Source organism: Epinephelus lanceolatus, chromosome 2, assembly GCF_041903045.1.
Source record: "Epinephelus lanceolatus isolate andai-2023 chromosome 2, ASM4190304v1, whole genome shotgun sequence".
Taxonomy (NCBI): domain Eukaryota; kingdom Metazoa; phylum Chordata; class Actinopteri; order Perciformes; family Serranidae; genus Epinephelus; species Epinephelus lanceolatus.
Window position 1 is genome coordinate 10,585,744 of NC_135735.1, and position 27,649 is coordinate 10,613,392.

General features: G+C 41.4%; 1 protein-coding gene across 5 annotated transcripts in view; it reads right to left on the minus strand.

Moving 5' to 3' along the window:
- nav2a (neuron navigator 2a) overlaps positions 1–27,649 on the minus strand; it is a 305,157-nt gene that overhangs the window by 133,042 nt on the left and 144,466 nt on the right. For 4 of the 5 annotated variants that reach the window (XM_078173798.1, XM_078173804.1, XM_078173799.1 and 1 more), the window contains exon 1: positions 9,158–10,071. The exons of the other annotated variant lie outside the window; for it this stretch is intronic. In XM_078173798.1, the coding sequence (XP_078029924.1) occupies positions 9,158–9,385 (228 nt within the window). In that variant the 5' untranslated portion in view covers positions 9,386–10,071. Of the gene's footprint in view, positions 1–9,157; positions 10,072–27,649 lie in introns of those variants that run through there. 5 annotated transcript variants of the gene reach the window in all.

Consider the following 27,649-nt stretch of genomic DNA (forward strand, 5'->3'; position numbering starts at 1 on the left):
CCAGCTCAACTTTTGTTTGTAGTACGTCACGCCCGTCAGCAGCATCAAGTGTCAAGCGTCAGTTTGAAGCTTCATGTCATTGGCTTCCACTGAAACTGACTTGTAGCCTGTTGCTGTGTCGAGCACAGCATTATGTAATACTGTGGTAATGTAGTAACCCTTTTTGGCAAATATGACAAAAATTATTTTCATAAAACTTACCAACTACAGCCTTAATATATGGTACAATATTATGGTATTATATGGTAAGCTGCTGTAAATCTAGATGATAAAAGATCTATTAAGTTTACTCCATGCATTCCAATCATCTATTACATTTACAAATTTTGGACATACACAGCTATAGTAGGTGAAAAAGAAATCACAGGTTCAGAAAGACAGTTTGGTTGTTTACAACCTGTCTGAATGCTTCCACAAATGTTGCCATGAACCCAAATTTCAGCCATGAAGATGGTCACTAAACGGTATTTAATCTGCTGCACATCATATGACTTTCCAGACTCTGAGAGGTTCTGTGTTTTCCAGCTTTGTGCAAACAACTTGCTTTTTATTTACTGTACTTGATTCAGATCATCAAGTTTGATTTGTTGTATTAAAACCTGACAGCAGACGTCATCGTCTCTCTGCTGGCTCCACAGAGGTCATGAAGTCTACAACCTGCCTCTCAGTCCTAGTTGACCCTGGGCACGGGCCTCTGGGGAGGGTGACTTCAGCCCTGCTGACCTCTACCTCCTGGCCTCTCCTCCTTTTTCCACACTGCCTTCTGTTTCCAGACCGAGATGGAACTGATTGTGTTAGTCTAACCGCCTCTGCATCGCTGATTCCCCAGGGGGCGCCGCTTACAATGACCCGTTTGTCTGCACCAACGGGCTCCCTGTGACAACTAACGCAAGGGAAGCAGAGAAGGAAAGCAAAGTGAGGAGACGAGGGCACCGTAGGGAAAGATCAATGAAAGGACATTGACTCAGGAGAAGCAGATGCCCGGCCTTAATTAATATGGTTATGTCCTCAGCCATGACCTCACACAGGAAGGCGATGGGACAACTGCACAGGAAGTGGAATCTGATCGAGACGCATTAGGCAGAGATGAGGTCATTACAACTGGAGCCACCTGCCATACGATCCTGTATATCCTCATGAAAACCTGAGCTTTTCACCGTGTTTATAGTAAACTAAGATATTTACTTTTTCTTTTTTTTTTTATTTCTTGATAAGATATCAAACAGAATATGAAAACCCAAAAGGTCCGCATCACTCGAGCACCAGGCTGATGTAATAATAACAAAATGTGCTGAATGATTTCACTGTTTCCTGCCATCCAACAAAATCAATCCCAGTGTCTTGACATTAGGAAGTCTTCATACTCTGAAACATCAACTTCACCAGAAGAGATTTTCTTGGAAAATGTTCACTAATGGTTCATCTCTAAACATTTAATCTCTAAGATTTAAGTGTTATACTGTATAGCTACTGTACCTGTTCATTCACAGGAGGAGACTTTCACTTCACACATTGACCTTTTTGATTAAAAACTAGAATTAACACCTCACCGTTGTATGCCTCTGCTCAATGGTCAAGTTGCACTTACAGTTTACATCAATGTCTGTTCAGACTCATATGTAGCCATGATAGTAGACAAGGATTAAAATATGGTTGTTGCTGCAAAGAAGCTACATACTTTAAAAGATGGGGGTTTCACACACATCCTCCCCCCTCCGGTAATACAGAGGATCTATTCAGTCAACACAGTTTCAAGGTGGACACCCTAGATTAGTGTCACCAATTCAGTATCTGACCAAATGTCTCCCCCTCTGTTCATGAGATATGATGTAAAATAATGGCCAGAAAACACCTTTGACCCTTACGTCATAAAATGTCATCACTTCATCATTTGACCCCTGTGGACATTTGTGCAAAACTTACCATAATTAGTGCATGAATTCTAGAGTGATGGCTAGGTCACAGTGACATTTGACCAACCAAATTCTAATCAGTTCATTCTTGAGTCTTAGAGGACGTTTGTGCCAAATTTGAAGAAATTCCCACACGATATTATTGAGATATTGTGTTTACGAGAAAGGGGACGTACAACCCGAAAACACAATGCCTCTGGCCAAAGCTGTAGCTGGTGCGGAGTCATAAAAAATTAAAAACTAAAACATATTCTTTTGTTTTTGGATGTTTTCCACATCAAAATATTTTCAACAAAACTATGATCATGACTACAACTGATCATATTTCATGAAATCAGAGTAAAGTTAGATCCAGAAACCCAATATTTTTCAACATTTGTAAAAATCCTTCATCAGACACTGCACCTGTTCTGTCCCATTTCACACTGAAAACCTGCTGAAGGAGCAGCCCCAGATAAAAGTCACAGAATTCAGGCCGTAGTCTGCCTGTGAGAGTAAAGCCTCTGCTGGTGCCGTAGCTGTTAGGCTGTTTCACCCCCAGACCACCATCTCTGTGTTCTCTGAGAGAGGGCACAGGCGTGTGTTGTCGCTCTTATCAACAGCAACATGGGCTTCCTCCTGCCTGATGCTGATTGTAACACATGTGTGCTTGCTGTTAGGTGAAAACCTCTTATCTGCAGAGTGTCAGCTTTCAGGAGCTGAAGAAAACAGACTTGATTTCAGCTTGACAAAAAAACACTTTCTGACACATTCTGACAGCTTTTTCAAAATGAGGCGTTCACATGACAACTGTGACAGACACGGCCACAAAATGATAAAGAGCATAAGTTGAATTCGTGAGGATCACTCACAAGAAGACATGCCCTTTTTTCCTGTGCTCTTTGTCTGAACTCTTGCAGTCTGTTAAAACCGCAGTTATTCCTTTGAACAATGAACCCTCCAACAATGAATCACTAAAAACATCCATTAAATCTGGCTTTAACTTGCAGCCTCTCTGGAGGAGACATATGTGTATGTGTGGCCCTTTGTCATGGTAATAAAAAAGCAGCAATATAGTCACGCAGGCCCCCCACCCAATCTGTCCTCCCCTGGGCGGGTAGGGCAGCATTAGCAATCCAATGCAGCACGATGGTGCATTGCCTTTCACTCTCACCTGCTGGGCCGGGTCTTCAGGAGACTCAAGCTGGATGTTAAAGCCATAAAAAAAGTCATTACTGCCTTCACAGGATGTGGGGGAGGAGGGGAGAGGCTCAAGAATTCAGAGCGATAGAGAGAGATATCCAAGGGTCAAGTGAGATGGGTTTTAAAGGTTAATTCTGATACTGGCAGACTGAAGACGCTGATATTTCAAAACAATTGCTAGAAAAAATGTTGGTATTGTACGTTCCTGCAAACCATGATACGTTACATTTGTACGTTATTATGTAGCGGATACATTGAAACTTTACTTTTCAACAATGCTGTGGTTATGTGTGGTTAGGTTAGGTGCAAAAACTACTTGGTTATGGTTAGGAAAAGATCATGCTTTGAGTTAAAATACCTGGATTTTGGGGGGGGACAATCCCTGCCGGAAAAGCAGAAATCACTTGATAAAAAACAACTACTTTTTGTGTCACTATCCCCACTGGAAAAACAGCAACAGGACACTATGAAATACCAACGTTTGTTGCCTAAAAAGATGCCCGAAACACATCGATGACACACTAAATCACAACCGGTTTTGTTGTTTGTCGGTCTCAAAAATTCTGGTTTGGATATTTAATATTTTGCACCATTATTCATTTGCTTTAACTCTCCCTGTATCATGCTGAAAGCTCTTTTTAGTTTCATGTTTCTCTAGAATCAAATTTTGGGCTTGAAAATCATTCTGACCACCATATGACAGCACAAGTCTTTACTGTACATAGGGCTGCAACTAAAGATTATTTTCATTATCAAGTACTCTCTCAATTATTTGTCAGAAAATGTAAAAAAAAGTACCCATTAAAGTATATCCCAAGGACCCAAGGTGTCATCTTACAAATAGCTTGTTCAGTGTATGAAATAAAACAGCAAATTCCTCAGCTGCAGCCAGTTAATGTTTAGCAATCAATGGATTAATTATTTATTAAAATTGCAGTCCACTAATCTTTAGTTGATCATTTCAGTAAATGTAATTAAACTAAAGGAATTCCTCCTGAGTTAGCAACTGCTACAGTTTCATTATTCATATGTATTCAATATTAAAGAGGAAATGCAGGCACTACATTAATAATTATGATATACATGAATGAATAACCAGGCAACAAAATATAATGTCATTCCCGTTTTTTCTGCCTGGTTTTCACCAAATGTATATATGTGTCTAATCCCTACACTCCATCACCACTGATCCATAGTTTGCCTGTAAGGGTCATTTAATTAGCTCTGAATCCATAATAGTTAAATGAATTCACACATATCCCTTCGGTGTCGCAGGTTCACGGTCAAACCAATTCCCCAAATGAAATTACACTCAATTTAAATAATTCAAATGAGGGAAATTATAATCTCGGGCAATTACACATCTTCAAGATCAGAGGAAGTTGAATTAATGCACTTACTGATGCATCTATCACACAGTGATGATTAAATATCTCTCCTGGATGGGGTGCTGCCTAAATTGTGGATCGTGGTTTATTTACAATATGATCGTCTCAGTAAATATTAGCCGCGGCAGCTTGTGGTCCTCTTCACTGGTCCCACTATGTTTTAATGTGATTGGGATTCAGTCCCAGTCCGAGATGAGCTTTCATAATGAGTCTAATAAAGCCAGTCTTTACACAGAGGCTGACTTAAGCCTTTATCTGCAAAGATACTTATTAAGATAGGAGCTCCTTATCACAGCGGCACACGGACAAATCTCTCTATGTGGCTGTGTGCTCATGTGTGAGTGAGCATGTGATTCTGTGTGTGTGTGTGTTCATGACTTATAAAGGTCTATGCACGCTTCACGTAGCATCAGAATTTATTTTTCAGGGTCTCCTGCTGTGAATGTGGCTTTCAGAGATTCTTCGTTTGAACCTTTTCTTTTTCAAAGCTGTGGTTGAGAATTAATGAGCTGGCAATAATGAACTCTTGGATTCCAAGGAGGGAAAAAATGAAAGAGAAAGAGAGAGTGCGAGAGAGAAAGAAAAGAGAGAAAGAGAAGGTGGTCGGGGATGAAAAAACTGAGGCATTAAAGATGAATAGAGAAGCAAAGACTGTGGCCTTGAATGACTTGAACTCACCCACACACCCACACACACACTCACGAATACACACTCTCTTGCTGGTGTTTGTGAATGGAATCAGGTGTAGTGCAAAGAAACGTCCACTAGAGGGCAGCAAAGTATCTGTCAAGGCTTTGCATACTGTAATGACAGTATGGTGAAAGGTTAAAGGTCACAACAGCTTGTCATTTCAAGTGGTGACACATTTGATAGAAAGATGACTGACACACACACACACACACACACACACACACACACACCCTCAAACACCATTCACACATTTCCAGACTAGCACCTTCACATCAGATTCAGCATATTGTGCCAGACTTCACACTCTTGCGCACGCGCGCACACGCACACACACACACACACACACACACACACACACACAGTACACAGACAGTACCATCCCCTCTCCTGTCTGTAAACATGGCCTGGATGTTTCTCTCTGCCTCCTGCTGCTCTCCCTGCATTATGGATTAACTCTTTGTTACAGGTGTACACAACATGTTTGTGTGTTTAGTGCCAACTGGGTCATCTAGCTGGATGTTTGTGAGGAGCAGGAGCCTCGTCTACACTCTGCCATGACTCCACTAATCCTCTTGATAACTGCAAACATGAGCTGCTGGTACTTATCTGTTCCACGTTCAGCGCATTTTGTGTTACGGTGTTTTAGTGCATACTGTCCCTCGAGCACACCTTGTTTAACCTCTGCTTCAGACAGTTTCCACCATTCCCCAGAATGCTCAGCCACGGTTTATATCCTTTTATATGACTATGTCCTCCTTTCCTTACTCTTCTTCCTTATATGTTGTGTGTGTTTTGGATTAAGATTTAGATCTCAAAAAACCTACCCGATTCAACATAAAAAAGACCGACAGTGACGGAGATAGTGAGAGCAAGATGACAAGTTTTCCTAGCAGTGACTCAAACCTCATCCCACTCTTATGACTACACTGCATTCAGGTCTATTTGTTGCCACTGTGGATGCTGAAATTGCTCTCCCCGCCTCTCATATAATGGATTTTTCTCCCTCTATTATTGTTGAAAGTTGGTGCAAAATGGCAGCTCCGGAAAGATGGCTTTGGGTGAATGGACTTTCCCTTATTATGAGACTTAAGTAAAGAGTCTCAACATTATTGCTCCGAAGACGTCTGTGAAAGCACCAAAATCATATGGCAGCCTCCACATCTCCAGAGGACCTTGTCGCATCTCACTCTGCCCTCAGAGCAGATTGGGTTCACACTGAGGACCAACACTGTCTGTGCACCAAACCCACCGAGGGTTGGACCCGCGCTGACAGTGATGCAGCGTCCTCTCCAGCAATTCTGCCTCTCAGGCTTTCCTCTAGTTCTGTCAGTCCCTGGGGTGAAGTGCAGCAGACACAGCAGAGAAATGAGGACGACAGAACTGAGCGATGAGACAACTAACAGTGCTCCCTGTATTACACGGATATCTAACCACAGACTATCAGAGAAACTGTGATTTTCTTTCAATCCAAAGAAGGGCAATAGTGCAAAAGATGTGAATACAAACTATTTGTTTTGTGGCTTTGGTTTGTTTTGACTTCCTCTGTTTAAGTATAGGTGTTTTGTCTTTTTTTTTTTTTGAAGAACATTGTTTTGCATTTGCTGCACATACTGAATCAGATGAGCACCAACCTGCCACTTTGGTGTAGACATCATATTTTGGCACAGCACAGGGTGCACCCCTGAAAGCCTCTGATTGTCACAGTGTCGGCTTAACTGAAAATTTGATTCCTACTTTTTTCTTTACAAAGAAATGAGATCTGCTCCTTTCAAACACCATAGTCTACAGAAAGGCATATAAATTAAAGGAATACTTCATCCACCAGTCAAGCATTTGAGTATCAATTACTCACCCTGTGTTACGTTGAATTGGTAAAGAAAATTTTGTTGTTCTCGCACGCGTCTGGTGAACATTGAATCCAAAACACTAAGAAAAATGAATTATAGTGATATGCCACCATGTTTAACACCAGCAAAACTCTATCTGTTTACAAACTCACACAGCTCATGAAGTATAATCCAAGTGTCATCTATCCAGGTGTACGCTCAGTGCTTCACAAACAGACAACCCTTTCTGACACGAACTGAAATAAAAGTGAATCTTATCTATGCTCTCTACAAAGACAGACTCCATTGACAAAAACAGTAATTTTACCTCGCTGAACACAGGAGCTGCTGGTCTACAGCTGCCTTATCACTTAGTTTGTTTGTGCTATTGTATGACTTTGCTGTTTTAAAGAGTTAGTTCGGAGTTACTAACGTAACACATATGCACAAACAAACTAACTGATTGAGGCAGCGGTAGACCAACAGCTCCAGTGTTCAGTGAGGTAAAATGACTGTTTCTGTCAATAAAGTCTGGCCTTTAAAAGAGCATAAGTTTAACTTTTAATTAGGTTCCCTGTTGGAAAGAGTTGTCCGTTTGGGAAGTACTGATCATACGACTAGATAAATTACACTTGTTTATACTGCAGGAGTTGTGCGAGTTTGTAAATGTCTTAATATAGTTTTGCTTTTGTTAAATGCCGACCCCCATCACTTTAATTTACACGAATGTTCTCTATTGTGGGATTCTTTGCTCATGAAAGAGGAATGCCCGAAAAACAAGATTTTCTTCACTAATTCAACGTTAACAGGGTGAGTAACTGGTATTTAAATGATTATTTTCAGGGTGAAGTGCTTCTTTAGGTTTATCTATTTGTATTTGTCACTGTATAAATCAATCCTGATGTGGACAACATGTTTTTAAGCAATTATTGCCTAATAAAATGAGCCAACCAACATACTGTATGTACAGTTGGGTAGTTAAACGGCGCAATTTACAACCACAATAAAAACAGCAGCTGAAAGGTGATTCCCTAGTCTAAACATTCAGAACACACACACACACACACACACACACACACACACACACACACACACACGCAAACACACAGTCAGCAGTACTGGATTTCAGTATATGGCTGCAATGTTCACATCACTGCCGCTGGAAGGTCAAGGGTTAACCCAGCCGAGGGTGAAGACGGCTGCTTCATCAGCACCACAGGGATGGAGAGAGGGAGAGAAAAAAGGACAGGGAGGAGAGGGAGAAAGTCACGGAAAGTAGGTCAGTGAGAAAACGTGATTAGCCACTAAACAAACGACACCAGCAGCGGTCGCGTGCCGTGTCCAGCAGCACTGGACTTCTGTATCCTCCCTTCACGCAATCATCATCATCATCATGGATTCAAAACTGCCTCCTGAATAACGGTGTGCTGGATGCCTCAGTTGCTCCAAGTCACGCTTACTGTAAAGACAGGTTGCCAAGTGTGCACATGCTGGCTCTCTAACACACACAAACACAGACACCTCCTTCCCCCTCACTGCCTTACATGGCATTGGAGCGATCCCTCTCGCCGCTGCAGCCGTTTGTGTGGGGTTGCTAAGTGCAGCCAATATTTCACACAAACACAGCAAAACAGCCACCCTGATATCCTGCTACGCTGCCATCCTGGACAGCAGAGACACAGCCTGCTCCGTCTCCTTCCAGGAAAATCACTGAATTTGGCTTTGTGTTTCTGTTATGGCAAATGGAGCCAGAGAGAGTAATAAAAAGTCTGTGTATTAATTTACACAAAATGATTATTCAAAGAGCTGGCTGTGAAAACGAGAGGCACAGAAACACAAACACACTGACACAAGCTGAAGTAAGTGATGACAACTGATATTGTTGCAAAGAAATGGCAAAGTGACTTTTCATGCAGAGACTAATTGTCTTCACATGTTGTTGCCTGAGAGTTATTGACTTAGGACAGAAACTGACAATTTAAGAGGACAGAGCTGCACAAGTTTGCCTCATATCACAGCTTCTTTAAGAAGGCAGTGAGCCTTAGATAGTGGCTTGACTGAGTAATAAGTTAAAGTACTTAGGTGGACAGAGATCTAGTGAAAAGACAAAAAGACAATGGGTGTTTACAGTGTTTATACGACAGTTTTACATCCTGACCTTCCTGACCATCCTGTCTTCTCCATCCTCCGACCCCGGTGTGATGCTTCTTGGGGGTTCTGCGCCCACCTGCTGGCCCAGTGAAGGTATGTGGGTCTTGAGGGGTGCCTGAGGCAGAGCTAGAGCTGACGGCCTGCTGTGGGTCTGGGGGATGGGCAGGGCGCTGTGCACCGGTTTGGGTTTGGGGAGTCCTGATTTCATCTTTGAGGCCACCAGGATGGCTGGCATCTTCTCCCCGACCGCCTGATGACCGCACACTCCACTCCCTCTCGCACCAAGATGGAAATTCAGTTACTAGTCAGCAAGACTCCTCACATATGGTCCAGCTATTTGTGTGAAGGTGTGACCAGATTGAAGAAACACACGTGTAGTTTACACCTGATCTAGCACTTGGTTGAAGAAATGTGTGTAATTTTTCAGTGTCCAGGTTTTGGCTGCTCCTGCTGGATCTCAGCAGGGGGGTGAGCTGAGCTCCCCGACATGCAGTGGGGGGCTTAAAATCCACTGATTCCACCTGTTTCCTAGTATCAAGTTGCTTCAGCTATTTATATCATGTAGAAAAGACCAAATCCTCCTCAGAGTGCTGTGTTAAAAAAAAAAAGACATCCAGCAAAGTCCAGGAAAGAAAATCAAAAATCCCACTTCATACTAGGAGGAATCCCCAGTTGCCTGGTGGCAGAGCGAGTGTTCTCTTCCATGTATTTCCACTGAGCGAGAGTCAGCTATTGGCAAAAGGATCCTACAGGAGGCAGAGCCGTTTCTCTCCCACAGAGCCCGGTTAATTACACCATCGCTTCAGGATGACAGGAGGAAAGACCGAGCTCCATTGAGGAGAGAAGAGAAGAGAAGAGACTGAGAGATGGAGAGGAAAAAAAAAAGAAGAGGTAGCAGTGACACAGCGACCGCTCGCTTCAACGACTGCTCAGCCTGTGACTACACAGCCTGAAACACACTGCACTCTGCTGCCCTGCTCCCTCTCTCTCTCTCTAAGTCGTGGTTAGCAGCAGGTGTGGCTTAGATCAGGACTGACATATGTGGAGGGAAGCTCAACACATCGACACAGTATGCTCCTCCAGCCTGCCTCTTTATTTCTCTGCATGTCTTACTTTCTTTTCACACAAAAATGCCCTTCTGGGGAAGCTATGTACTCTCATCTTCAGTTTAAGGTTGCCAGTTCAGTGTGATAATAATGCCTGCATGTGGAGAACTTGAATCCCACAGGCAAAAAGTGACAGTGTCTTGAAATGAAGCAAATCACTCCTTCAGTATCCATGTGGGTCACATTTAACAATGTGAGTCCCATAGCAAGGAATAAATCATATCAGCCTACTTTAAAATATACGTTTTTGTTTAATGAAAAATAGGATTTAAGGAGTGTTTTTTTGGACCAGCTTTTTCACGTGATGTATGTAATGTGTGAAGTATTTTGTAAGGTGTAATTTTAGCCATGTTAGCAGCATGGCTCTAGCAATCCACGACAACAACAACTTTTCGATGGACGACAATGAAATGTTGTACACGCATTCATGTTCCCCAGAGGATGAAGCTAACTGACTGGTGATCCTCTGGTTTTTCATCTAGCCACTGGCAGGTGAAGGTTTTCACTTATTCAGTGAAATATTTCAACATTTACAACAACAGCAACTCAAAAATTATTAGACTACCGTGAAATTTTGTACAAACATTCCTGGTTTCCAGATGATGTATCCCAGTGACTTCGGTGATCCTGACTTTTCCTCTAATGCCCCAGTAAGGTTGACTTTTGTGGTTTTGAGTGTTCGTTGAAAGGACTAGATGTTGCAATCCCTCGTGTAGCACCACTTCTAATTCATGGGAAGTTCTTGAAAGATGGCTGCTATGAGGCTTTACCGCCGGCACACATCGTCAGTTGTGTACCGCAGCATCAATGGGTGTTTCGGCCATTTAACACAAGACACCCTCCACTGAGGCAGGCCCACCACAGGTTGATCAAGCCTGGGTGTGTGTCCCGGGGTTAGCTGTTTGCCTTAGCGGCCCAGATGGTGTCGTTTCTCTTCAACCGCAGCCAGTGACTCGTCCTCTCAGCGGTGTTGGCCAGCTCTTTAATGGCCTGTCTGTGAGCCTGTCCCCTGACTCCAACCTCCCTAAGGAGCTTTGCTGTTGTACTGGCTACAAAGCCCCTGTACCCCACCTCCACCGGGCGCACCTTTACTTTCCAGCCTCTGTCCTCTGCCTCAGCTGCTAAGATGGAGTACCGCAGCTTCTTGCGCTCATACACTTCTTCGATGGCGTCCTCCCAGGGGACTGTCAGCTCAATGATGTAAACCAGCTGGGAGGAATTAGACCAAAGGACGAGGTCTGGTTGCAGGGTGGTTGTCGCGATCTCCAGGGGGGAAGATGAGCCTCTGATCCAAGTCGACTCTCAACTGCCAGTCCCTGGCTGCATTCAGTGGGCCCAGATCAGGGGTGAAATATCTTGACAACTATTAAGGCCCAGGCGCGCCACACCAACATTGAAGAACTCGTAGCAGCGAAGGCCAACTGTTGTGTAGCTTCACGGCGCCTATGTCTTGGCCACAAAGTCGCTCTTAAAGACACCGCAAAGACCACGGCCAACCAGCATGTACAGTCAGTGCCTGCATGAGTGGAAATAACTCCATAGCAGCAGGTGGCAGTAGTCTGTATATGTCATTCAAAAAGGGAAATCGGAAGACCGACAGAATAAATTCAAGACACTAGTTTACCAGTTAGGAAAACAACCCAATGTTGAAAGAACGAAAGATATATTCTATGAGTGAGGGAACAATAATGTGAACAGTTACAAACCATTTCTGCTAAGAAGATCAATGGCACAAAATAACCTCACCTAATATAACAAGTTTATTGCAAAGTCATGCTCCCTTGACCTCAGCCATTAGTTTACTTTCCTTACTTCCTTTTCTCCTCTCATGCACTGAACTAAGCTGCCAATCAGAGTGATGTCACTCACTGGCAACAGCTCCGCCAGAAAAAAGCCAATGATGGCTGAAAAGTGCCAATGGTGGGGGACACACTGCAAAAACTAGGGCAGCACACGGTCACGACAGCCTGAAATTACCCAACAGCCGACCACCAGCTTGGTGAGTCAGGGCCCTCAGATGGATTGCCATTAAAAACTGGTACAGACATTCGCATCCACTTCAGGGTGAATTGTAATAACTTTGGTGATGCCTTAACTTTTGATCTAGGGTCCTCATCAGGTCGAAGTATACCTTATCATACCTTGCTACCTCAGTTACTTTAGTTTATGACCAAATATCTGCGAAACTAATGACATTCACATCAGCCTCAGCTGCAATTCAGCAAATGTTAGCATTCTAAAATGGTGACCATGTCAAACATTATAACTCCTCAGCAACAGCATGTTAGCATAGCTATTTTGAGCATGCTGATATTAGCATTTAGCTTAGTGCAGCCTCACAGAGCTGCTAGCTTGGCTGTAGACTTTTTAATTTACTTAACCTCACAACCCACTGGCTATCAGTCTGACAACAATTTAGCCTTTGGGGGCAACGACCAACATGTCAGGAGCAAAGACTTCCTCCTCCTTGCTCCAGTCATTGTTTACTAATTCCTATAAACATATATCTACATATGAATGCAGATTAAAAAAAAAGACACACAATAATAATAAAATCTAATAAAAAGCTAAATCGGGGTCAGACAACAGCTGATCGGTTACAAAAGCACATTTTGTCCAATATTTTCCACCTTTTTTGCAACCAGAGCCTGCTCAAACTTTATTTATCCATAGTAATAAACAGAATATAAACACAACAAGAAGGCTACCAAGACCCTAATTTTGTTATATTGCCAACTGACTGCAGTTCTACGCAGATATCTGTTTATAGACATAATGCTTTACATGAGTGCTGATAAAGTTCATGAAATTTCAATGATTGTATGCATTCAAAAGTAAAGTACTTTATAATGGGAGACAGGTGTAGAATAAAGATTGATGGCTGGACAAAATTCTGATAATGGAAGTATTATTCAAAAATTAAAAGGGAAAGACAGCAACTAGGTCTTCTTAAGTCTTTCACCCAAAAACAGTGTTTTACCTAATGAGCTAACACAACCACACACACAACACTATAGATGTTAGAGCTTCTCCAATGTCATCAGAAATTCGTCTAACAACAAAAAATAAGCAACATATGTCAGTCAGAGTGCAGATTATAACGCTTTGCACATTTCTGATTAACTGCCCAACTGATTGACAAACAATTAATCTGACAGCTAAACTGGAACAAATCAGTGTGCCAAGCTCCAAGTGCTGTTTCTTCATTTCAGGAAGTACAGTATAACAGGCACTGACACTGAAAATTTTGTATTAATAGACTCTTCTCTGTATTCACTCGCTTCTCTGACTGTATTTAGCTTCCCCTTTTTACATACAACAATGGCCAATTAGTGGACTAGTGTCAGATCAGCCTGACTCCCGGCAGGCTTAGTGAAGGCTACCAAGGGGCTGACTCAAATCCTGCTGCAGAACCACCGAAAAAAGACTGGACAGAGAGGGTTTTGCATTTTCTCCTCTTCTCTTCCATCACCAGTTAATTTAAGAATTAGCATACAGATTTGTAAGTAAACTGAGATTTGTAAACAGTTAAGTCCAAAACCCAAGATACCTGTAAAGCCTTTCAGCACATTAGCACTGGATACTGTTTGCCTTTTACAAAACTCTTGAGTGTTAACTTTTCTAGTTAATTAAAATCTTGATGACACCAAATGTAATTACAGTGAGGCAAAAATTTGAATTTTAAATGTCTTCCCACAGAAGTTTGTTAACCAACTCCAAACAACATTTAAAGAAGAGCAGCTCATCATGCTTTGAAAGCCAAGTACAAAAAAATGAATGTGTGTACTACGGCTGCAACTAATGATCATTTTCATTAATGATTAATTGAATGATCATTTTTGTGATGATCATTTGGTGCTTAAAATGGCACAAAATGGTGAAATATGCCCGCACCCTCTAGCCCATAATGATGTTTCCAAATTGCTTGTTTTTTCAGACCAGTCCGGAACCCAAAGATATTTAAATTAACTTTCACAAAAGACAAAGAAAAGCTGCATCCTTAAATTTGAAAAGCTAGGACAAGGGAATGTTGTCAAGTTACGGACCTCATAATCTAAAATGTCAATCGCATGGTGGCAGTACGATGACCAGAGTTAGTTTGATACATCACCTAGAATATAAGAACATCTGTGCCAAACTGGATCCCTCACCATCTAAAGGAGATGGTGTAGTATTGTTGAGATATTTCACAGGAGAGAACTATGATGAATGGGTATATGTGTATGAAATTCATGGCTAAAAACCTCCATCTTAACAAGTAATTAACTCTGACATCTCTGCTTTCTTTAAATGACAGAGAAACATCTTAAACACAGTAGCTGCCTACCACAACCCAAACCAAACAAATTACCAGAAATTACCAGCACTGGAAACACGAGCACCCGTGAGTCACCAAATACTGCAGAGCGCTTTTCAGTATTCCAGTTCAATGTGAAAAGATCATCTCAGTTCATACTGCAGCTAACCAGAGGGGGAGATGGCATTAGAAAGTACACACACACACACACACACACACACACACACACACACACACACACACACACACATGATTTAATCCAAGAGTGGATGTGTTTAGTATGTTAATCTTAATCCTGTTACATTAATCCTAAATTATGTAAATACTAATATCTGATTATGATTAAGTGCGGTTTTGGTGTGTGTGTGTGTGTGTGTGTGTGTATGTGTAAGGACGTGTGATGCCGAGGGTGAATGTCTCACGATATCCAGCCCGTCCAGGAGTGCCTGCGTCATTTAAAGGTTCAATGTGTTGGATTTAGAGGGATATATCGGCTGAAATGGAATATAACATAATAATAACTATGTTTCCAGATCCTCATCTACGGATCTACGGAGATTGCCGTGTTGCACCACCATGTTTCTACAGTAGCCCAGACTGGACAAACCAAACTAGCTCCAGACAGGACCACTCGCGTTTTCGCATCAGCCACTGTAGTTAGAAGCCCAGTTGCGACAAGTCTCGGAAAGAAACTGCTTTATTCAGTGTTTTTACCAGTTTAAATCATCAGGTTTGTGTGTTTGGAGAAGAGTAGATCTCTGTGGATAATTCACCTCCTGGTAAAAACCTCCTGAACATTTGGATCTTAAGTTATCAGAAAAAAAGTGAGCACATTTTAGCAGGTGGTGGGTGAGCCACCTGTCTCCGACATGCCAATCAGCATTAGAGAAACACTTTTTTTTAAACGTGGAACTGCTTTATTCAGTATTTCTATTGGTTTAGAACACTATGTCTGTTTGCTCTGGAGAGGAAGAGACCTGTGCTCATAATCTGGTGCCAGGAAAAAACCTGAACGTCTGGATTAGAAAAAAGGTGAGCACACAAAAGCATGTGGTGGGTGAGCCGTCTGTCATGCCAAGCAGCGTGGGAGTAACACCTATTTGTAACGTGAAACTGATTTATTCAGTGTTTTTACTGGTTTGAATCACCTTATCTGTTTGCACTGGAGAGGAAGAGACCTCTGCAGATAATTCAGCTTATGCTAAAAACCTCCTGAGCAATGAACACTAAAGGAATTCTAACCAGGAGAAGTTTCAGCTGGTTGCTATCTGCAGTCCTCACAACTACATGCCACTAAATCCCCCTAAATCTTCAACACTGGTCGTTTACGGTAGATTACATGTTTTCTTCAGACCACCTTTTTGCCTGACATAATTCTTTATGTGGTAAATTCTTAGTATTCTGTAGATCACACTAATTAGGATGTCATAAATACTGCTTTAATTTCCGTTCTAGATATTTACTTTGAGATAATCACTAACTGCAGGCCACGGATTTTCCACCTAGTCATAAAGTACTGACAGTGTTGTAACTGGTGAACCAGGTTGCCTCCATCACTGAAAAAACACCCACATCCTGACATCTAAACACACACACACACTCCCTGACTGAAACATATAGGAAAATACATTAATTCCACGCGGCTAGTCTCTGATGTCAATCTGACATTTTGAAAATGGAAAGAAGAAAAACATACAGAGCACAGCATAACAAGGGAAACTTCCATTATTTTCCTCCTATCCTCTGTGATGGTAAACATGTCCCAGACCCTCGCTGATCACAACACAGCGCTTCACAGAGTGGGAAAAAACAGTCATATGTGATTTATGTAGCAACCTTTGAAGATACCTGATGACAGTCCGGTGCAGTCTAATAATAGAGCTGGTTTGGATGTAAATGGGCGGTATTGACAGTAATAACTAGGACACCCACTGCCTGCTCTGCTGTCTGTTTATACTGTATTTCTTTGGAGAATAATAAACATTCATGTGGGGTAGATGGTGGGTGTTTGCTGTGAGCTCTGTAGCTATGGAGAGAGATTAGTGTCAATGGAGATTACATATGAACTCAAGTATATAATTATCAATATCAGGGAACAGATAGGGATTACTAATTTAACTGTGGGAAGCTCTGACATGGTTTGTGGTCTTTCCATGTGGCCTTTTCTCCAGACCAAAGACAGCACTGCATTAAAGAAAATGAACAGGGGGATGTATTAGTGGGGGCGTGTTGCTTCAAGTGTCGGTAAGGTGATCTGGTCCAGACTGAGTAATAGATCCATGAGTGTGAAGGCTTATCAGACACACAGAGGTTTACTATATATGAGACAGGATATTACAACTCTGGAGAGTTACTGTATCACAGTGGCAATCATTCTGCCCTCCATCCTGTGACTGCCATGTAAACAGAAACACGGCGTTCACATTACAAAGTAAGCCACAGTGTGCATTTGCATATATTTGATTGGTGGATAACATGACATTGTGTTGCAGCGAAAGTTGGGTCAGATAAAACTTTATTTCCAGACAACCCTGTGTTTTTGCTTCCAGAGCCCTATACATCACCACTCCCACCGTGCCAACACAATGGTCTCATTGAACTGAGTGAGAAAGCTGCGTTTTCTCACCTTATGATTGCCTCTCTGAACGCAGCCTGATAGTAAATATTTGCCAAAGAGGTGTGTCCATTTGTTTAAAGCAACACTTACCTTTCAGGAAATTTTACACTTTTCTTTGTTTAGGTTAAAATGCTATCAATACGCTGATGGCACACTAAAATGTAAGTGAATTCCACCAGAGATACAAACTCATATGCTGCAAGAGCCAAAACTCGGGTCAACATCGGCTCTGCTTTCGAGCGATGGCTAAGACTGATGTAGCTTCATCCTGAGCTGGAAAGGGACGAGATGGTCGCAAAATTTCTGCTGGACAGGTATTTTTAGTTTGCCTCTAATGTAACATAGGCATTAACGTTATATATGACAACACAGCATCCAGTTGCTAACAGTTAGCCTACTGCAGCCTAACATAGCCTGAGCCTCTGTATTATCTTCCTTGTTTGTTGCCAGACACCAGTACTATAAAACATTAGCGTTTAGGTTATATTATAAAACTCATCAGTCATCACTGACCCCGGATAAGTTTCAAAACTCCGGGGATGCATTTGACTGTGCAGGACAGGTAACATATTGTTTAGTTTGCTAGTAGTAATTTACTCCTCTTCTCTTGGCATGTTACACTCGCTCTCCTCCTCCGTGTATCTAACCTTATCTTGCCAACACCTATGTGTATCATAGACGTAATGAGGATGTAATGGAGGAGGGGGGAGTAGGCCTTTGGAGGGAGGTGGAGTTACAGGAGGAGGGGGATGGGACTTTGGAGGGAGGTGGGAGCTGTGGATGTTCACATTTTTCTAAGTGCTGTGTGAAATGCAAGAAAGGTAAGAGTAGCTTTAATTGTTTTTCATCATTTTTTTAAGTGAAGTCCAAAAAAAGGTAATGGCTCCATAACTCCACTGGCTCATGAGGTCTAGAAGCAAAATTTTGGGTGGATTCGCTGGTTCAAGGTAAATGTATAAAGCAGAAAAGACACCACGCAATTGCAAAGTGTGATGTGCGGCCTGCGGCAGGCTGCTATACAATACCAATGGAAAGCTGCTGCAGCCGTTTGATTCTATGGCAAAGTGCAGCCAAACTGAAAGTTGGGAATAGTTTAACTTTCTGCAGCAAATTTAAGCCAGAGAATGCCCGCAGCCAATCCGTAAATGGGGTCCTGCTACATGTATCTCAATGCATATGTGGATCCAAATGCAGATTAAATATTTCTTAAAATATTAAGAAAACAAATTTAAAGTCTTGTGCAGCCTTGGGAGTGATGTGCATAATTTTATGGATCAAAAGGAGCAAGCAGAAACATATTAAAACTTGTAACATAATTTTTTTAATCTTTAGTGTTCTCAAGTTAAGAATTTTTTTTTTAATTTTCTGCACCTTGGAAACTTTTAATTCAAACTGAGGAAACTAAACTTGGTTTGAAAAAATTTATGTATTTAATAATACAAGGAAACAAAACATAATAACTCACTTTTAATGTCCTTGATTTATTATTTGTGAAATTATATTTATTTTAGATTCCATTGTTCTATATGTGCATTAAAATTCAAATTCATTAAAATTCAAACGGTCTTCCCTACATTTCCCCTATATTTCAATATTTATTCACACACGCACACACACACACACACACACACACACAGAGTCCCTTCCTTTCCTAATTGTTTTCATTAGCAGAGTTAGCAGAGCAGAACAAGTGGGCTCTCACTGACAAGAGCTGCACTAACTGGAGCAACGGCCTGACATTTCCACCATGACAGCACAGGATCCACAACTTGACCTACACACACACTGGTCTATTTGCTCACAAACACACACACACAAAGTTTTTTACGATAATGAACAGTGGCAGTGCTGTAAGGCCGGATCGCGGGGGGGAAAGGAGCCGAGTCCATGAAGCCCAGCAGGGCTCTGGCATGGCATTAGTGACACTGGGTGATGCAGCACACACAGCACAGTGTCAGGACAAACACACCCTAATAAACAACACACCTACTTCATATTCAACACAAATCAGCACAGCAGAATGAGCTGGAGGAGGAGGAATGAGTCCTGTTTGCTTATGAGACATGAAATGAGACTGAGGTACATTATAAGACAATAGGGAGAGTCAACTGACAGAAGAGGAAAGTGTGTGTTTATGTATGTGTCAGTGTGTATCCTGCTGAGTGTGTTTGCGCCCTTGCCCAGCTCCAGCTGTGGCTCGTGTGTCTGTGTGTGTGTGTAGACGTATGTGTTTATGATCTAAATGGGTCTCTGGGGCAGTGGGGGGACGTCCTGTCACTTTCCTGTCACATGTCACCTACACAGGTCATCACTGTTAGCTCTGTCTGTTCAGAGGGAGCAGACATCAAACACACACACACACACACACACACACACACACACACACACACACACACACTTCTTGACAAGTAATTTAGTCTAAAATTAGGTCTATTTCACAGTATAGACATCTATACAGTTTATTACAACTATGGTCATATTTACGTAGTTTTGGCTTTTATTCCTTACAGTTTTGATAACGCCGTAATCTTCAAAGTAGTTGCTGAGATCTGGGACATGACCCACCACAGGAGATTTAGAAGTAGCTTTTAGCAGTTAGCGGCTAACTCAAAGAAGAAGAACAGTGATCATAAATGTCCACAAATTGGGAGAACAATGAGATTCGGAAGCTCTTTACCCTCCGAGCAAAGGACGAGATCAGTCGGCATTTATCAGGGATGGTAAGTCATTGTTATTGACATATTAATGCCATTGGGGGATGGTATCAAGTATTTTCACATCAAAAGGCTCAAGTCAAAGCAAACTCAGGAGTTAATGATGTCAAAGTCCAAGTTGCAAGTCAAAATTTTGTCAAGTCGAGTCTAAAGTCATCAAATATATGACTAAGGTCTGACTTGAGTCCAAGCCATGCGACTGAAGTCCACACCTGATTATTAGAGGGTAATGACAACAAAAACTACAGAAAAAAATCTAAGTTGTTACAAACTAAAATGATCCTTTAAGACAAGAACAAATTCTGCACTTGTTCTCAGTGCAGTTCCTCCTTTTTCAGACAGAGTTGTGACTATCTTTTTAAATTTAAATTTTGTGCCATTATTAGATAGCAACTAAACCCAATTCTAAACTAAGCCCTAAAAGTAAGACATTTACCTCAAATACTGACAAAAGCATCGCTGACACAATGTCCTCATTTCTCAAGGTCAGCAGCTCAAATTGGTCCTCACAAAGACAGAAGCACAAGAACAGACACAGACACATGCAGATGTCTACTTTAGTACAAGAAACAACACAACCTGTGTAGCGTGAACAAAAGAAAAGACACCAGAGCAATATCAGAAAAAATAAGCACACACACACACACACACACACACACACACACACCCTCTACGCACAGGGTAAAAGCGAGACAGAGGAGACAGCTGCACCCAAACAACAGTCTGGGTGGAAACTAGGGAGAAGTCAGCACGGTCACAGCTCCGAGGTGTGTGTATGTCGGTGTGTGTTTGTCTGCATGTGTGTGGACATGTGGGGAGAATCTTCCCCTGTGATCTAAAGACCTACTTAAGATCAGAAGATGGACATTTTCATCTGAGGTAGAGACGGTGAAGCAGAAATACTACATACCGTCTCCTCACTCACTTCTTAATGAAGTCTGCATTATTAACCAGCACTAATCAGGCTTTAATAGCTCATTTAATACTTATTAGCTGAAGGTGAAATTTAATTTGAACGCATTGTGCTGGACATGTTTTTTTTCCTGGTAATTATGTTCAGACTTCTCTCTATTTGATGTTAACATTTTCAAACATTAAGCACTGCTTAAGCCCGTCTAACTCAACAAAGGAGACAGCAGTGAATATTTCATGAATGAATGAGGATGAAGGAGAGGACACCAAATGTCTGAGAGCAATATTTAGAGCCTTGAAGCCCAGCTGATGCTGAGAAAATGCTCTAAATTACATATTTGAAGTTCACGAGTCAATATTAGCTGGTCTGACCTCCTTTATGCTTTCTAGTGTTCAGGAAAAGTCATGCTGAGAAGCTAGTGCTTGGCCTAAATATCCAAAACACCAGCAAGTGACATTCAACTAAATTAGACTCGATTCCTCGGCGGAGAAAGAGAACAATCAATATGGGTGAGATTAAAAAAACTGCATCACGTTACAGGTTTGCAATAAACCAGCCAGTGTAATGTGAGCCCTGAGGCTTAAATAGCAATTACCCCCCAACTGCTGCGACACAAAACCACTTACAGGTTTTTTTCTTTTTTAGTGACGAAATAGGACACAAAAGTGAGACAGACGGGGGCATATATGGGTCTGAGGAAAGAGAGGAAGTGAGAGGGAACAGAAATAGAGATGTAGATCAGAACAGCTTTTGGAGGGGTAAAAAATACTGTAGGGGAGGGAAAGAAAAGAAGGAGATGCAGAGTACAGTAGAGAGAATTGGCTCATAGATGGTAAGTCATTCAGGCCTGCGCTTGTCCTGGTTTGATAAATGTGTTTTCTATTGGCTGAAAAATCACTGCAAGGCTCAACAGCCAGTAAAACAAATAATATCACAAGCATGAAAACTGGATTTGTAGATTTTCACACAGGATGATAAGCTGGATTTGGAAAACAAACTCTTGACCACATGCACAGACTTAGCTTTATGCAAAACACATGTACAATGCCCACTGTCAGCACTGGGCTATCCTTATGTCTCCAAGATAAATGCATCTTGACAAAAACTGAGAAACCCAGGCATTAGGGCCGGGACACATGCCATGTCTTTTACCGCCTGGAAAACGCGAAGTCAGGCGCTGGGTGCTACTCTTGTGCCTAATCTGTGCCAACTTTCAAAGGCGTGGAGGCAGGTTGTGTTTGAAGTTGCTAAGTGACCATTACCACCACTGTACCATAGCCTGCTTACCAGAAATCCAGAACTTTGAGCTGATCCTTTTCCAGGCATTGTTTTTTTAAGGGTGTATTAGGCCTAAAGCCCTGACAAACCAAATAGACGGTTGGCTGTTGATCAATCTTGGGCCAACGTAGAGTGTTTGTTGCCCTATTCGGTGAAGTGTGTCCCTCGCCATTGGCCCCCGTCAGCTTTTTTTTTGGTTGATTCAGCATGTTGAATTGGTGTCTGCTTTGTTGGCGCCGGCAAAGCCCCCTGGTGAATTAAATCCCTCTAATCTGCAGTTAAACTCAGTGCACCAAAGGAAAAAAGGAAGTGAGGAAAGTAAACAAAGAGCTAAAGTAAAGAGGGAGTAAGACCAAAAAAAAACTTGTTATATAAGGTAAGATTATGTTTTTTTGGCCACTGAGCTCTTTACCAGAAACAATGTGTGATGGTTTGTGTTATTTTTCACTGCCATAACGTAAATATCCTTTGTTTGTTCAACATTGGATTGTGTTGATAATGTGCTAACTGGCTAACTAACGTCCTGATGGTCTTCTGGTTTCCATTTTTTAATGAGGATTACAGACGACCGCCGTCTGCCGAGCTGTTGCAGAGAGTTATTTCCCCTTACTCAAGCACAGAACGTACGTGCTGGTTAGCCAAAGGCTGTTGTCTTTGTGGTGTGTTCATGTGCAACTTATTTGGCCAAGACACAGCAACTGGACGCAGCAGCGGGCCTTCGTTGCTGCTAGCTCTCCGAAGTTGGTTTGGTGTGTCTGGTCTTAAAAGGTTGTCCGTGGAATAGATGTGGATAGCCTTGCACTAAAATGATCAACTTCCACTTACCACAGACCAATATTCATGGAAGAAAGGGTAGATATCAACCAGCTGTGAGTGGTTGTTTCTCTTCAGATGACATGCAGCGTGCATTATTGCATTCCAAAAGTTGAACTTTGTTTATCTCAAGGCACAGCCATTGAGCTCTGTAAAAAAAGGCGCTTGGAAACACTTGCGTGCTGCGACGGTGTCCTTCTTGTCTTGAGTGTGATTCCTCTGCGTCTACACTGGCAGCAATGGATTTGAGGGTGCAAAAATGTGGCATGTGTACGGGCCTTAGTCAAGCAAACCCCCCTCTCTAAAAAAACAGTGTGTGTTTCTATCAAATATAATGTTATGTGAGAAGTTGACGGGAAATAAATGAGCATCTGTCTCTCTGATCCATCATGCATTTCCATTACATTACATTCAATTGTTAAATGCTTTTGTCCAAAGTGACTTAAAAGAAGCATATTCAACCTCAGTAGGTACAAAAGCCAGATATCATCAAAATTGAATTGCTGCTTTCTACTGAAGTTAGCATTTCTGATATTTTTGTCAAATTAATTTGTCTCCTCATTTCACACAACCTTAACCTGTGGGATGTTTTTTTTGTGTTTCTGTCAGCCCTTTTTTCACCAGCAACTTTTCTGTCTCATTACAGCATACTCAGTTTTTTGATGCACATATTTAAACTACATGAAAGCAAGTTGATGTAAATGTACTTTAAGTCAGAAAATTTGTTCAGATTTGTGTTGATTACCGAAGCATACTACAAGTAGATTGCAAGTTCAAGCTGCCCAAATGAAAAAAGGTTTCAAATCATCTTGACAGAACAAACTTGTCTGAAGCTGACTGAGAGGGAAATAGCTAAAAGGTCACCTGCACTGACCATCTACAGTTTAGCACCGGCACCATACTAAAAGAGACTCGCCCCTTATCTTGAAAAACAGATATTATGGCCTGATCAGGCTTTAGTCACGCTAAACACTTTTAGTAGAGTTTCTCTGGCACTCGACAGAGACAAAGCGGCGATTAGGAGACACCCGGAGCGTACTTGCATGGGTAAAAAACAGCTTCTTTTGCTTTGACATATTTCTCCCTTAGCTCTGTATCCACATGAGAATTCACAGCTCATTATCGAGTCCATACATCCACACAGAGCCATATCCAAAGAAACTTTCTAGAGCACATTTATGCAACTAATGGCTCATTAGTGCGGCTGTTTGGATGCCAGAATGAAGAATTTGAAGTGAGGAAAAAAAGAGGAAAAAAAAACAGCAAACAACCATTTTCCCCAAACTCGGGCTTCGAAAGCTATTTCACAAGCGTTAAGCCGGTCATGCAGCACATATAGTGCAGATACAGTAGACTCATCGGAGCACTGCTAATAGAATGTTTGTTGATGCATGCAACCAAAAAACATTTTAACTGCCAGATAAAACACTGAACAGAATAAATAAAAACATTAAAAATAAACAGGGAAATAAACAGAGATTTCAATGCATTTCTGGGACCTAAACATTTTTCCCCTTAACAAACACATTTACAGAGAGGCTGGGGAGGCTGAAGGAAACTGTGATGCTGGTAGAGCCACAGCATGAGCTATAGAGAGCAGAGATCATGGATCAGTGCATTGCAGAGAGAAAAAAAATGCTAATGGGATTCACCAAACAAAGTACTGGGAATTTTGTGCGGGTTTATCGAGGTGATTGTTTGAAGGGATGCATTATTCATCAGAGGCTACAAAACAGTCAGCACTTGCATGTGACATCGTTCCTCAATGCTCCAGAATTAAGAATGCTCTCATGTGCTTCTGCTTGGCTCTATTACTGTCAGTGTGAAAGTGCAATGAGTGTATATTCTGACCTTTGAGTTATTTGAAGGTCAAGATACCTAGGGTAGTTTAGTCATTTGTAGTCATTTGTAAGTAGAGATTTTCAGTCATTTAAGAAACCTTTCAAATGTCAAAGTAATTTCCCTCTAGAGTTTGAGAAAGCCATTCAATACAAGAATCAGATTATGTTGTTGCAGATGTAAAACTCACTGAGATCTGATTCAACGCACAATGTGGGCTGCGCTGTTTTAAAGGGCAGTAAAATCTGAAGTGATACTCCACCCAAAATCTTTCTAATATCAAACACTCGTCCCCTGTAGGCTTGAAAGGTGCCTGTAAAGAGTTGATAGTTTTATTCGTAGGGAAAAGCAGCTTGGACTAATTTCAGTTACGATGGATCCTAATGGTCAGAGTTTTTCACGGTGGAAAAAAGTTTCAAATTGTCCATAGAAACTTCTCAAAGGAGTCCTGCAGGAAAATCAATTCTCCACTTTCCATTTAATATACTCAATATGTTGCGCACTGTTATAATTATGCCAAATACACTGCTGCCATTTTTATAGTTTGCACATAGCTGTTAATATGAATACGAGCAACAACTGACTATTAAACAAAATATATTAATCAAGCTGTGTGAAGGTGGATGTCAAAACGCCTAAAACTAAGCAAATTAGTAAATTCAGAGCAAAAATGGGACATTTCTCGCTGCTATTTGAATTATGACTCTTGTCTGTCAGGATCAAAAGGCGAAACTATTTTGAAAAGATGAAAAACTACACAACGAAGAGGTTGGGGTGGATTCATGGGGTTATTGAAGCCTGTGACTTCACTTTGCTTCATGTTTTTCTACCAAAAGTCAATGTTGGTTTCTCTTAACCACGATTGTGAACTTTCCCTAACCCTAACCAAGTCGGTTTTGTGCCTAAAACCTAAAACAAACCTTAACCACAATCGTGTCAGTTCAGATAAATCGAACATCAATCGTTTTCAAAGGTAATTATAAACACCACACACTACTTTGCTGTTTTGTTTGGAGGACGTGAGTCATTTTCATCCCACGGGTGAGACAAGTTTAAAATTGACAAACTTGGACTGATATTAAAGCGTCGTGTCTAAAATGTATGTCATTCTGAACAATGTTGCTTACCACACATACTTGAGAACAGTCAGCACTTATATAACGCAGAAGATGTAGGAGGTTTTCACTATTAGAGGTTGGATGACACTATAAGAGCACAGTGGAAAGTGAAGGTCAGGGGAGTCAATGAGGGGAGAAAAGAGATGCTGTTATTTACAGTTTGCACCAGACCAGTTTGCAAATAAGAGTAACAGCGTGGTTACACATGAGCGAAATCAACCCTGGCAAATCTTCACCTCCCATTCACTTCCATTCAGTGACAGCAGAGGGGCAAATAAAACATTTGCTTCCGCTGCCAAAGCAATTTCGCATCTTTGCATTGCATAGAGTTCAACTTTGGTGAATTCTGACCACTGAAGTCCCAGCCTTAAACAATATCAAAGTATGTGTGCAGCAGAAGACATTAAATGTTGCTGTTTTTGATCAGCTGATATTGAATAATGTTATTGGCCATGAAAAATTCAAATGCCCCACATGAGAGATGCTGCCTGGTGGGCACTGAGTCAGGACACAGGCATGAAATGTAGGAAAATGGAAAATGCACCAATAACATCATATTTTACAGTATTTATTAGCAAGCTAGCATTCCGTGTGTGTCACGCCCAGCACAACCCACATTCAATACGAATATCGTCTTGTCAGGCGCTAGTCACTCGCCTGCATTCACTTATGTGCGACCGTTAGGGGTGTAACGGTACACAAAAATCACGGTTCGGTTTTTTTCGGTACAGTAATGAAAAAAATAGACAACTATTAAATATCTTTTACTCATTGGTAACCTTATTAAAACATACCACCACAGCGGTTAACATGAAACAAATATATATATATATATATATATACATATACATATATATATATATATATATATATATATATATATATATATATATATATATATAATATATATAATCCTGCTTTTTCACATTGTTTGAATTAAAATAGAAATATAAAAGTGAAAAATAAAATCCTGCTGTTTTTTTAACACATTTTTTGAATGAAAAATATAAATATACATTTCTGCTTAAACAGTTTTACTCAATTAAAATAAAAAGTATAGTGCAGCTGGTCAGCTTTAAAGCCTGCTCAGATTCAGTTTTACTAAGAACTTACTTAGCTTTCCCACTTTGTTAAAGTGCAGTACACAAAACATGCTTCAATATCTAAAGTGCAGCTTAAACAATTTTACTCAACTCCAATGGCGTTGATTATTTCTTTAGCGCGATGGTCAGGGAAACGCTCTTTCTTTTTAAACGACGACGACAATATCGTAGTTTGCACCAGATTGCTTTTTCTAGTCGAGCCGGTTAACGTTCAAACTCGGGTGGTGTCACTTTAGATGCGTTAGCATGTTAGACGTGTTTCCAAGTACATACCCGACCGCTGTTCTGCAGTGTCAGCACACTGCTTTTGTCTTGTCAACTTGTTTATTTCCATCTTCGTATTTTACCCTGAAACCAAAGTGTTCCCAAACGGAGGACTTAAGGTTTGAGGGTGGGTCTTCAGGTTCGTCAGGCTCACTTGCCATGTTGTCAAAATGCGAGAATGCGCTGCACAAAGTGAAAGTGGAGATTTATGGTCGGACTCGGTCCGTCACTCAATTTTGTCCGTCGGGGAACTAGATATTTTAAATGGTTCAGCTCGCAAAAACGGAATTAATATAAAACAAAATAAAACAATATCCTGCGCCCAGTAATTCAGTACAGGGTCATGCCGAACCGAAAGTCGCGTACCGAGCGGTTCGACACAAATACATGTACCGTTACGGCCCTAGCGACCGTGCTGTTAGTTTGGAACCTCTCAC